General features: G+C 43.2%; 1 protein-coding gene and 1 non-coding gene across 2 annotated transcripts; both read left to right on the forward strand.

The window, feature by feature from the left end:
* Nucleotides 1–2750: 2750 nt before the first annotated feature.
* LOC136456333 (callose synthase 12-like) lies at nt 2751–9544 on the forward strand. Its single transcript, XM_066456158.1, has 3 exons — nt 2751–8329; nt 9139–9220; nt 9296–9544. Exon 1 carries the CDS (start codon nt 2986–2988, stop codon nt 8326–8328), a length of 5343 nt encoding a protein of 1780 aa, XP_066312255.1. The 5' UTR covers nt 2751–2985; the 3' UTR covers nt 8329; nt 9139–9220; nt 9296–9544.
* LOC136462079 (small nucleolar RNA J33) lies at nt 5933–6012 on the forward strand. Its single transcript, XR_010760600.1, has one exon. It is a non-coding gene; the product is annotated as a small nucleolar RNA J33 (small nucleolar RNA).
* Nucleotides 9545–13676: the final 4132 nt, after the last annotated feature.

Consider the following 13676-nt stretch of genomic DNA (forward strand, 5'->3'; position numbering starts at 1 on the left):
TATAAGTTATTTACAACCAAACAGACATGACTTATAAGTTTTAGTCACCTGACTTATGGAAACCAAGGTCTTATTTAGATTACAAGTTTTTTCACTGTCTCTCTATTACATCAAATATTTAGACACATATATGAAGTATTAAATATAAATAAAAAAATAACTAATTACACAGTTTGATTGTAAATTACAAGACGAATCTTTTGAGTCTAGTTAGGCTATGATTGGACAATAATTATTAAATATAAACAAAAATACTATAGTACCGAGTACTGATTCCTAACATCAATCTAAACAAGGCCCTAGAGATAGAGTACCAGAGGACGTCTGGACTGACCAGAGATGCTTCGCGCCTCTGAATTCTGCCAACCGGGACTTCGGCAGACAGCGACAAGGGCGACTGGGCGAGGACGAACGTTTGTTTGAACCTTCCGGGCAGACGTGTCGTCCGTCGCTGCCTACGCTGAAGTTGAATAAAGAAACCAGTGCCGCGACCCGCGGCCTCGCGGGACACCGCCCCGCGCCTGCAGCGTGATGGTCGGCCGTTTTGTAGCGGCACCGGCGCAACTAATGCAAACACATGAGTAGCTGCAGTTTCTGTTGTCGATCGACTCATGTGCCCTCCCTCCGCCCTTGAACATGAGTAGATCGAAGACAAGTGGTAAGGTCAATCTTGTGAGAAAAGCAGTGGGGGTGTATGAATCTGTTGTCATTCATGTGACTGTATTAATACTTTTGAAAAGTGTTTTATTTGCTCGCAGTTCCCGGCTGATATCTGATAAAGCAAATCTTGGCTTTCGCTTCCCTTGCGACGGACCTGGGGGAGGGGGAACATGTAAAGTATCTGACTGGGATCATGTTTTCTTAGGTCTATTCTGGATGTACAATTCTATTTCCGTAGTCATTTTCCATTTCAGTTGTTCACAAGATCTATATTGAGGCATCCGACTGGTTACAGAAATAAAGAATAACTAGTCCATTTATGTGAATAGACTAGTTATTATTTATTACTGTAACATTTTTTTTGGTTTGATGTTCAGTACCAACAAATTCCTATGCTTTTGGTTGAAATGCAAAACTTAAACTCATCATCAATGCAAGGCTTGATTTTAACTAATACAAAAAAACGATGACTTGAGAAGAACTATGAGATCAGCCCAATTTGCTTTAGGGCGTGACTAATGGTTTCATTCGAAATTAATATATGTCCAAATAGAAATAGAAAAGTTGAAACTACTATCTATCCAACACAAGCATATTGTTGTTATCCTTACAACTATCTCGCTTCCATTTTTCCCTCACAATTTTAGTTGTCCATGTCTTCTCTCTTCGAGGCTATTGTAGCCCCTGCAACTATTATTGTCATCCACAAGAATACTATTTTATTCTCTAAACCTAGTTGGCCTGACGAGGCATACACAAAAAAGGGATGCATCAAGGGGTGCTCTTAATTGCATCTGCAGACGTGATATCTAATTCCTTACACATGAAGGAGTGGACTAATATGAACTTAAAAGCACAGGAAGGGGATCTATACTCTCCTGAGCCAAAAATTTCCTTCTTGATAAACATGGCAATGCTAAATTATACCATACCATCCTAGGATCAACGATAGTGTAACATGTTAAGTACACGACTCGTGATATAGCTGTCCTTTCCTACAATGGGAGTCGAGAAACAGGTGCTCTCATGTCTCATACTAATTTGATGACGAGAGCTCGAAATTATGAGGGCTTCCCCAACGCAAGGACGTGGCGTACTGCTCCAGATTCTACGTTTGCGCCAAGCATCTACGTCAAATAGACCAGTAGCTCCGTAGCGTGCAGAGTGGCCTGCAAAAGCAACAGTGGTCTCGTCAATCCAAAAGTTGAAGCCACTATAATAGATGCGTTGGTTGAGAGGTTGCTGCAATGTTTTTGAGAACCATGTAAGATCAGGACTTGCAAAAGGTAAGCATTATCTAACCCAGGTCCGGTTTAGTTCCAGAAAATTTTGCAAAATTTTTCAAGATTTTTCATCACATCGAATCTTTGACACATGCATGAAGCATTAAATATAGATAAAAAAATAAAACTAATTACACAGTTTAGACGAAATTCACGAGACGAATCTTTTAAGTCTAATTAGTCTATGATTGGACACTAATTATCAAATAACAACGAAAAGTGCTACAGTAGTATTTTGCAAAAATTTTCACCATCTAAACACTACCCAAAGAACTTTTCTTGAGCAGCTTGCGTTATGATTGTATTTACCTCAAATATTCCCCTGTGAACGTGGCATCTTTTTTAGGTGATACTACTACCGAGTATTAGCCTTCAATTGGTCCTGCCCTGAACAAACTTATTTGATGACGGGAGCAAGACTTCTCCTTAATATACCGATTTTTACACGTCAAAGGTCAATATACAGCTATATAGAGTAGTGATAGAGAAGGCTATTCATGCCTTTTTTTCCTTTTTGGCAGAAACAATCTCATCATTCATTCATTCAACATTTCTACTTGCATGAAACTAGTTCGCAAAAAAGGTAAAACGAACAAACTTGAGTATGGAAATGGCAATATCCTTCGTCATTAATTTTATTACCAAAAATAAACGCTCAAACCATTCCAAAACCGAGACACGAAACAAGAGGTAGACCATCCGCCGTTTCATTTCACCGTTAGCTCCATAGATTCCGGCTAATCACGCGAGTTCGCCTCCTGGTTCGCGTCGCCCTCTTGTAGGGAGTCAACCCCACGCCACCCAGCCCGCCTGCCCTTCTCAATTCCTCCGCCGCTTCGCCCACTGTCCCGCCCGGGCCCGGCACTGGGCACTCCATCGTCCATCCCCTTCCCCACGCCGGTCGCCACGCGTTTCAATTTTCAAACCATCCCCCAAACCTTCCTTCCAGAATCCATCCAGCTCCACGCCTCCACCCCTTCCACTTCTCTAGCCGCCCGCTCCCCAGATCTAGCCCAGCCCTAACACCCCACCCAATGCCAGCATGACCACGCCGCGCGGCACCCAGCGGCGCGCGGCCGCCCCGCCGGCGGCCGCGGGCGGTGAGCCCTACAACATCCTGCCCATCCACGACCTCCTCGCCGAGCACCCGTCGCTGCGGTTCCCCGAGGTGCGGGCGGCCGCGGCGGCGCTCCGGACGGTGGGCGGCCTCCGCCCGCCGCCCTTCTCGCAGTGGCGCGCCGACCAGGACCTCATGGACTGGCTCGGCGCCTTCTTCGGCTTCCAGCGCGACAACGTCAGGAACCAGCGGGAGCACCTCGTGCTCCTTCTCGCCAACGCGCAGATGCGCCTCTCCTCCGCCGACTTCTCCGACACGCTCGAGCCCCGCATCGCGCGCCAAATCCGGAAGAAGCTGCTCCGCAACTACACCTCCTGGTGCGGCTTCCTCGGCCGCCGCCCCTCCGTCTACATCCCCGACGGCGACCCGCGCGCCGATCTGCTCTACACGGGCCTGCACCTGCTCGTCTGGGGCGAGGCCGCCAACCTCCGCTTCATGCCCGAGTGCCTCTGCTACATCTACCACCACATGGCCGGCGAGCTGCACCGCATCCTCGAGGGCTTCATCGACACCGCCACGGGCCGCCCCGTCAACCCCGCCGTGCACGGCGAGAACGCCTTCCTCACGCGCGTCGTCACGCCCATCTACGACGTCATCCGCGCCGAGGCCGAGTCCAGCCGCGACGGCAAGGTGCCGCACGCCGCCTGGAGGAACTACGATGACATGAACGAGTACTTCTGGCGCCATGACGTGTTCGACCGCCTCGGCTGGCCCATGGAGCAGTCGCGCCAGTTCTTCCGCACACCGCCGGACCGCAGCCGCGTACGCAAGACGGGCTTCGTCGAGGTCCGCTCGTTCTGGAACATTTACCGGAGCTTCGACAGGCTGTGGGTGATGCTGATTCTCTACCTGCAAGCTGCCGCGATCGTGGCGTGGGAGGGCGCGAAGTGGCCGTGGGATGATCTGCGCTCATCCCGGGGCTCAAAGTCCAAGGACACACAGGCGCGCGTGCTCTCCATTTTCATCACCTGGGCTGCGCTCCGGTTCCTCCAGTCCCTTCTGGACATCGGCACGCAGTTCCCCCGCGCATTCAGGGATGGTCGCACGCTTGCTGTGCGCATGGTGCTCAAGGCCATTGTTGCAGCCGCATGGGTCCTTGCGTTTGCTGTCCTATACAAGAGGATCTGGAACCAGAGGTCAAGCAATGGGCAGTGGTCGTCAGCAGCTGATTCACGGATCATGAGCTTCCTCTATGCAGCTGCAGCGTTTGTTATCCCTGAGGTCCTTGCTATCGTGCTCTTCATTGTGCCCTGGGTGCGAAACGCTTTGGAGAAGACAAATTGGAAGATCTGTTATGCCCTCACCTGGTGGTTCCAGAGCCGCAGCTTTGTTGGCCGAGGACTACGTGAGGGCACCTTTGACAATGTCAAGTACTCCATCTTCTGGGTGCTTTTGCTTGCCGTGAAGTTTGCCTTCAGCTATTTTCTCCAAGTCAGGCCACTTGTAAAACCCACAAAAGAGATATACAAGCTGAGTGGAATCCAGTATACTTGGCATGAGTTCTTTGGCCAAAGCAATCGTTTTGCGGTGTTTGTGCTCTGGTTACCAGTGGTGTTGATCTACCTCATGGATATCCAGATTTGGTATGCTATCTTTTCTTCTCTGACGGGTGCATTTGTGGGGCTTTTTGCACATTTGGGGGAGATCAGGGACATGAAACAGCTGCGACTTCGGTTCCAGTTCTTTGCAAGTGCCATGTCATTCAACATCATGCCAGAGGAGCAGCAGGTGGATGAGAGCTTCTTGCCCAGCCGTCTTCGCAATTTCTGGCAGCGATTGCAGCTAAGGTACGGTTTCAGCCGATCCTTTCGGAAGATCGAGTCAAATCAGGTGGAGGCACGGCGGTTTGCACTCGTTTGGAATGAGATATTAAGCAAGTTCCGGGAGGAAGACATTGTTAGTGATCGTGAGGTTGAGCTTCTTGAGCTGCCGCCTGAGCTGTGGAATGTGCGTGTAATCCGTTGGCCTTGTTTCTTGCTCTGTAATGAGCTGTCCCTTGCACTCGGTCAGGCAAAAGAGGTTAGAGGACCTGATCGCAGGCTATGGAGGAAGATATGCAAGAACGATTATCGTCGTTGTGCTGTGATTGAGGTCTATGATAGTGCAAAGCACTTGCTTCTTGAGATCATCAAGGAGGGGACTGAGGAGCATGACATTGTTACACAATTGTTCAGTGATTTTGATGGATCCATGAAGATGGAGAAGTTCACTGTGGGCTATAAGATGACTGAGCTGCATAATATCCATACAAGGCTTGTTGCTCTATTGGGCCTCCTCCTCAAGCCCACCAAAGATGTTACCAAGATAGTTAATGCCTTGCAGACTCTCTATGATGTTGTCGTTCGTGATTTCCAGGCTGAGAAGAGGAGCATGGAACAATTGAGAAATGAAGGTCTTGCACAATCAAGGCCCACCAGGCTTCTCTTTGTGGATGCAGTTGTGCTTCCTGAAGAGGAGAATGCTACCTTCTATAAGCAAGTGAGGCGCATGCACACCATCCTGACCTCCAGGGACTCTATGATCAATGTCCCACAGAACCTTGAAGCTCGTCGGAGGATTGCCTTTTTCAGCAATTCATTGTTTATGAACATACCAAGGGCAACCCAGGTTGAGAAGATGATGGCTTTCAGTGTCTTGACGCCTTATTATAAGGAGGATGTGTTGTACAGCAAGGACCAACTCTATAAAGAGAATGAAGATGGCATCTCAATATTATACTATCTAAAACAGATTTACCCAGATGAGTGGGAGTACTTTGTAGAGCGAATGAAACGTGAGGGGATGTCTGATATTAACGAGCTGTACAGTGAGAAGGAAAGGCTAAGGGATCTTCGGCACTGGGTCTCATACAGGGGACAGACGTTATCACGTACGGTGAGGGGAATGATGTACAATTATGAAGCTCTCAAAATGCTGACTTTTCTGGATTCTGCCTCTGAACATGACTTAAAGACTGGGACAAGGGAGTTAGCTACTATGGGTTCCTCAAGAATTGGATCCTCAAGGCATGATGGGGTTGCTGGTGGGTCAGGGTATTACAGCAGGGCATCTTCCTCTCGTGCATTGAGCAGAGCAAGCAGTAGTGTGAGCTCCTTGTTTAAAGGAAGCGAGTATGGGACTGTCCTCATGAAATACACATATGTAGTTGCATGCCAGCTATATGGAGAGCAGAAAGCTAAGAATGACCCCAATGCTTTTGAAATACTGGAGCTAATGAAAAATTATGAAGCATTACGTGTTGCCTATGTTGATGAAAGGCAGGTCAATGGCAACGAAAAAGAGTTCTTCTCTGTTCTCGTGAAGTATGATCAGCAACTGCAGAGGGAGGTTGAAATCTATCGGGTTAAGTTGCCTGGAGAGTTCAAGAAGATTGGCGAAGGAAAGCCAGAAAATCAGAATCATGCACTCATCTTCACAAGGGGCGATGCACTTCAAACGATTGATATGAACCAAGACAACTACTTTGAAGAAGCTCTAAAGATGAGAAACCTGCTAGAAGAGTTCAATAGTTATTATGGAATTCGCAAGCCTAAAATTCTTGGGGTTCGGGAACATGTCTTCACGGGCTCAGTTTCTTCTCTTGCTTGGTTCATGTCTGCCCAGGAGACAAGTTTTGTCACTCTGGGGCAGCGTGTTCTGGCTGATCCACTTAAAGTCAGAATGCATTATGGCCACCCAGATGTTTTTGATCGTCTTTGGTTTTTGGGCCGAGGTGGTATCAGTAAAGCATCAAAGACAATCAACATTAGTGAGGATATATTTGCTGGTTTCAACTGTACCCTCCGTGGCGGTAATGTTACACACCATGAATATATCCAGGTTGGTAAAGGTAGAGATGTGGGGCTCAACCAGGTCTCTATGTTTGAAGCCAAGGTTGCTAGTGGCAATGGTGAACAAACTTTGAGCCGAGATGTTTACAGGTTGGGCCACCGATTGGATTTCTTCCGGATGCTCTCTTTCTTCTATACAACTGTTGGATTCTATTTCAATACAATGATGGTTGTGCTAACTGTCTATGCATTTGTATGGGGGCGCTTTTACCTTGCACTCAGTGGGCTTGAGGACTATATCAGCAAGAACACTTCCTCTTCTAATAATGCAGCCCTGGGAGCTGTCCTCAATCAGCAGTTTGTCATACAGCTAGGCCTGTTCACAGCTTTACCCATGATTATTGAAAACTCACTTGAGCACGGGTTCCTCACTGCTGTGTGGGATTTCATGAAAATGCAGCTACAGTTTGCATCTGTTTTCTACACATTCTCCATGGGAACAAAGACACACTATTATGGGAGGACGATCCTTCACGGAGGAGCGAAGTATCGGGCCACTGGCAGAGGCTTTGTTGTAGAGCATAAGAAGTTTGCTGAAAACTACAGGCTCTATGCTCACAGCCATTTCATCAAAGCTATAGAACTTGGTGTGATATTAACTCTTTATGCATCTTATGGCAGTGCATCTGGGAATACACTGGTGTATATTCTGCTGACACTTTCAAGTTGGTTTCTTGTGTCGTCATGGATTCTTGCTCCCTTCATTTTTAATCCCTCTGGTTTTGACTGGCTGAAGAATTTTAATGACTTTGAGGACTTTCTAAGCTGGATCTGGTTCCAGGGTGGGATCTCAGTTCAGTCAGATCAAAGCTGGGAGACGTGGTGGGAGGATGAAACTGATCATCTCCGGACGACGGGTCTATGGGGCTGCATCTTGGAAATCTTATTAGACCTTCGATTTTTCTTCTTTCAGTATGCAATTGTTTATCGGCTTCACATTGCTGGTCAGAGTAGAAGCATCCTTGTCTACCTTCTTTCATGGGCATGCATCCTCCTAGCTTTTGTGGCTCTTGTGACAGTGGCTTACTTTCGAGACAGATATTCGGCAAAGAAGCACATACGGTATCGTCTTGTCCAGGCAATCATTGTTGGGGGCACAGTGGCTGCTATTGTTGTGCTGTTAGAATTCACAAAGTTTCAGTTTGTTGATACTTTTACTAGTCTTTTGGCTTTTCTGCCAACTGGCTGGGGAATCGTATCTATTGCTCTGGTATTCAAGCCATATCTGAGGAGATCTGAGATGGTCTGGAAAACTGTGGTTACTGTGGCACGTTTGTATGACATATTGTTTGGAGTAATTGTTATGGCACCTGTGGCTGTATTATCATGGTTGCCTGGGCTTCAAGAAATGCAAACAAGGATCCTGTTCAATGAAGCTTTCAGCAGGGGACTTCACATTTCCCAAATCATTACTGGCAAAAAGGCACATGCGTTTTGAGGTATGTTATGGATGCATTAAACTTATATTTTCTCTTTGGTATTGACAACTGTCTATAAACAATGCATTTAGGAGCACTAGGTATGACTCTGCATATTTGTTGGGGCTGATTTATATGACTGGAAACCAACATTTCTAGAAAAAGATTAGTCTCCACTTTTATTGAAATCAAAGACTGAGAATCCTATTCTTCTATGATTGTTTTAAACCCTGTTCCCATGTATTGGCTATGGCAATCTCAGTACTTCTGTATTTGCTGATTATCATTTTTAATGAAAGAACTGTGAGGGAGATCTCCACAGCAAAGTCATTACTTACAAAAACAAAGGAGGCACAAAAAGTACACTGTACAAAGCCTGTTATCATCTTTTAGTGGATTGAAATGTTCTCACCTGGTTTCTGATGAAATCCTCTAGCCTCTGATTAGATTTGTGTTTGTTTGATATTTCAGTAACAATTTGGGACCACTTTGTATCTGATTGAGAATATGCATTGTTTTCCTTATTTATTCCATCGTTCAACCTTGTTTCTCTGGAATGCTAGCTTTTGCATTAAATCTTATGCTTTTGAAGATTCTGCAAATTTCTTTGGAGGCTAGAATGCAGTCATGGTGTGGAAACTTTTGATTTGTTATAATATAAGATGCCGCTTTTCCTCCGCTTATAGTCCTTGAGAATCACTGATGTCTGTCTCAGTTTTGTAGAGTTATGTTTGCATGTGCTACTGTTTGTATGCCATGTTGAAAATAGGATGATCTTGCACACTGAACTGCAGATTAAGAGAGTTTGCACTTGCTTTATGTTCTTGCAGCTAAATACACATTCCAACTGACCGATTCTCAAAGTGAGCTGCTTCGTTATTCCGGAGGACTTGGTTGTCTCCGTGGCTTAAGGTACGTTCACTGTGTGTTGTCAATTAAATTCATGTAGTGTTCAAATGGATAGCTAACATCAAGGTTGCTCTGCAGGTTTATACAAGCTTTATGGCGTAGAGTAGATGGATGCTAGCTCTTCCCTGTACAGGCAATCTATTTATCACCGATTCTTCTTAACTTGATGTACACTCGAATTTTCATGGTAGAGATGATAGTCAGTCTAATGAGATGATGATTCGGTTCCGTATTCATTACTCCAGATTTTTGGTAGCCTTTAGATTTCTAGTTAAGGCTGTACAAAACTTCATCATGAGTGCTATTTATGCCGTGGTTTCTTCCCTACTCTTTTGCCGTGAAAGGAATGCTATTTCTGCTTACCTGCACATGTCTCAGCGTTGTGGGGAGGACTAATTCTGTACACCTAAGCTACTGCCGGAAATGTTATCTTGCCTGATCCATATGTGAGCGCTGCTGGCCTGAATCTAACCTGTCTTGTGCATGTTACGCACGAGATTGACATGATGTGCCTCGTCTTCGTCTTCGTCTCCTGCTTTTATACAAAGGAAAATGTCGTTGGCCGTATCAGACTTGTTTTAGGGTCACAAATAGACATGGAAAGGTACCGAGTCGATGAGGCCGTGTTTGATTTATGGATGGACACCGTAGTTTTTCAGGGTTACTGGAAAAATTAGGGTTCGATTCGCATTTCCAAATTTGACATCTGAATTTTGTTGAGAAAGCTAGTATCTGAAATTTTGTGTTTGGGTTCGGGCATTCTTTTACTACCTGACTTTAGTAAAACTGCAAAAAATTCAGATGAGATAGAACTATAACTTGAAGTTTAAGCAATAAAAAAAGCTTTTAGTGGTATTTTAGAACAAAACACATGAACAATTATATCATGGATCAATTGGTCCCAATTACATGATAATTGACAATCTCGAATATTTCATGTAATTGGGCATTTCAGGGTTGGGTTCAGGTAATTTTGATTTGGATTTCGGATACTAGGTTTTGTGTCCACCCTCAATATGCATACTTTTCAGCTTGTCTTATAATCCGTACTTTTTAGCTTGTTTTTTTTTCAGCCGGAACAGTGTTTTTCTCTCACAACAAATCAGCCGGAATAGTGTTTCGGCTTGTTTTTTCAGCGAAGCAAACAAGACCATAGGCCAAAGATATTTCGGTTATCAAAACGGTAGTTTTCTTCTGCCCGTATACATCAGTTAGTCCCACCCTTTCACCTGAGAGCGTCCTTGTACCAAATACAATTAAATCAAAATAAGGTTACGACACACCTACTCTAGTCCCATAAAGAATATCATTCTTACTTCCTGGGAAGTCGAATATTTTAAAATCTCACCAAAATATTAGTATTTATGATATATAATTAATATAATTAGATAAAAATCGTTCAATATGTTTTTCATGATAAATTTATTTAGAGGTATAAATGTTGATAGTATTTTCTATAAACAAACTTGAGAAAATTTAATCAGCATAAATTCTATAGCGACTTTTTTAGGGCATTGAGGGAAAGGCGTTGCGATTGTTAAAAGTGAATGTAAAATGAACAAGATTTGGGAGAACTATATCTTTCATTGATCTCTGAAATATATTTATACAAGTGAGGAGGTGTCACGAAGGGACACGACTGTTCCCAAAGGACATGCCCTTTGGAGTAAAACTAACTGTCTAATCCTATCCACTAATCTTGTAATTGATGGATGAGATCACTTCGTGAACAGGTGTCTGTTGAGAGACCGTTTCACAATACTCCCCCTTGATCGAATCTTCCTTGAGATCAATGCAGCTGTAAGCTGAAATTCCTCGAAAAACCCTATGGGAAAAATCTGAGGAATATATGATATGCCATAAAAACTCCATTAAACCTTATTGGAAAATAAGGAGAAAATAGCATATTTATTTGTGATTTAAGTAAACCACTATGTCATTGGTATCCCATTAAAAACCCCAGTGGGGAAAAATATTGGAGATACGACATAAAGATAACTCCTCCAAAAACCTTTTAAGGAAAAATATGAGGAGCAATATAAAGTGATATGCCGCTAAAACTCCTATAAAAATCCAGTGGGAAAATTAGGAGAAAATATGACGACATATTATTGGTATTGCCTTTTGGATAACTCACATGAAAAAACTTTTCAGAAAAACCATGGATGAGTTGTGAGGGCAATATGTGTCTTTGATATTTTCCACAAAAACCCCGGTGGGGAAAATAGGAAATATGACACATGCTTATGTTAATATTACCTCATTAAAAACTTTGACAAGAAACCTTACAAGTAAAACTTGTGAAAGAAAAGAGTATAATATGATGCTGGTACAGGTCAACATTTAGTAGATGTCTCCCCCTGATTCTGGTAAATCTCGAAGTCGCCGCATACCAATTCCATGTACCAATTTTTGAAACACAGAAGTTGATAAGGACTTAGTAAATAGGTCAACGAGATTATCACATGACTGAATTTGCAAGATGTTTATTTCCCCGCTTTCTTATAACTTATGGGGAATAAAACAACTTAGGGGCAATGTCCTCAGCGACATTACTCTTTATGTAACCTGTTTGCATTTATGTAACATAAGCAAAATTATCTTTATAGATAATTGTAGGTGATTCAATTGAACCAATACCACATGCATGTTGTATGTGGTTAATCATTCTGCGAAGTCATACACATTCATGTAATGCCTCGTATAGAGTAATAATTTCAGAATGATTAGTAGAGGTCGCCGTCAGAGTCTGTTTAGAAGACTTCATGAATAGCTGTACCTCCATGTAAGAATACAAATCCAGTTTGGAATGAGGACCAGATAAGTAACCAGCATCCGTGTATCCAATCATATTGGGATCATGATTTCTCTTAAAGAATAAACCAAGATCCTTTATGCCACAAAGATATCTGAGGATATGCTTCGCTCCCGTCTAATGACGGTGAGTTGGATTGGCACTATGTTTAACTAGTATGTTCACTACAAATGCAATATCAGGCCTGGTGCAATTTGCAAGATACATAAGTGCTCCAATGACACTAAGATATGGAACATTGGTCTCAATATCTTTTCTCCAATATCTCATGGTCTAAATGGATCTTTCTCTATTTCTAAAGAACGAACAACCATTGAGGTATTGTTATGATATGATTTGTCCATATTGAATTTCTCCAATATTTTCTGGATATAGGCTGATTGATGCACTAAAATCTCTAAAGGACGGTGCTCAAGTTGTAAGCCTAGCAACATTTGGTCTTACCCAAATCCTCCATCTCGAATCCACATGATGGAAATTGTATCTCAAATGATTGCATAATTATTTCTATATCATGATGATATCAAAATAACCAATATACGCAATCATGTTTAATTATACACAATGTATGTTGCGATTTGTATTTGGATTCAGAATATGAAGTCCATTGGGACTTATACGTCCGAATCTATCAAATTCATTTGATCCGCCAATTATTGAATTTGGAAAACTTCATTTTCACACATACTATAGGGTATACTATGCTGGGTCTCTGCGTGAAACCATATGCTACAAGCTCTCATTGTTCACCACCTTGCTTCTGAAAAGAAACTCTATGAGGGAAGATATTACTGTGGTAATACTTCTCATCATTGAACAAGAGCAATCTCTTTAATTACCACCTTTTAGTTTGACCAAATTTGAGTGTGAAGACACTCTGCCTAGGATTTTTGGTCTGGATCCAGTAAGGTAAAAATACAATCTTTGAGGAGTATATGCTGCGACAATTTGTAGTCTTTAAATGATTGATTCAGTTCTTGAAATCAATATAGCATGTGAAAATGTTAACCCTTTGGACTCCGAGTCATTTCCCATATGGAGTCAGGGTATTCCAATGTCCCAGGATCAGAGTTTGGGTGCACCGTTGATCCGGGTGGATTTTGATCCAGGTTTTGGATGCTCATCTATTTTGGGTGTCTACCAACTTGAGGTTGACTTGGATTTACTGATTTGGAGGATATTGTCCTCGATATCCTCAGATGCTTACTTGGAGCATTATCCTTAAGAGCGGCCGTACTTCTCCCCCTCTTCTTTGAAAGTGGGAGTTGAATGGTTTTAATTGGTACCTCTAGTCTTTCAGGCGCATTATAAGTAGGATAAGAGAATTTTATGACACCCTTATTATCAGTAAATGTTTCTGGCAGATTCTTTACAGTATGATGCAAATATAAGATATTCTAAATGATTAGGTTTAGAATTTTTTGGTACGTGAATGTGAGGATTGCTCTTTTGATTCCTGGCATTCTTGATGTGGTATAAATCTCCCCCTAATGCCTAGAATTATCCTCAAATATGATCAACATACGAACAATTTATAAATCCCCTGCAGAGTTACCTCTTGGGATCCCTAATGCCCATTGGTATGTTGGGGTGGTGATATGGGTATGTGAAAACATACTCGATGCGCAGATAGGAAATGTTTGG

This window comes from Miscanthus floridulus, chromosome 6 (genome assembly GCF_019320115.1).
Source record: "Miscanthus floridulus cultivar M001 chromosome 6, ASM1932011v1, whole genome shotgun sequence".
Classification (NCBI taxonomy): Eukaryota; Viridiplantae; Streptophyta; class Magnoliopsida; order Poales; family Poaceae; genus Miscanthus; species Miscanthus floridulus.

What these genes read in the sequence shown, in the direction of transcription:
- LOC136456333 (XM_066456158.1), top strand. Translation starts at nt 2,986, where the DNA reads ATGACCACGCCGCGCGGCACCCAGCGGCGCGCGGCCGCCCCGCCGGCG.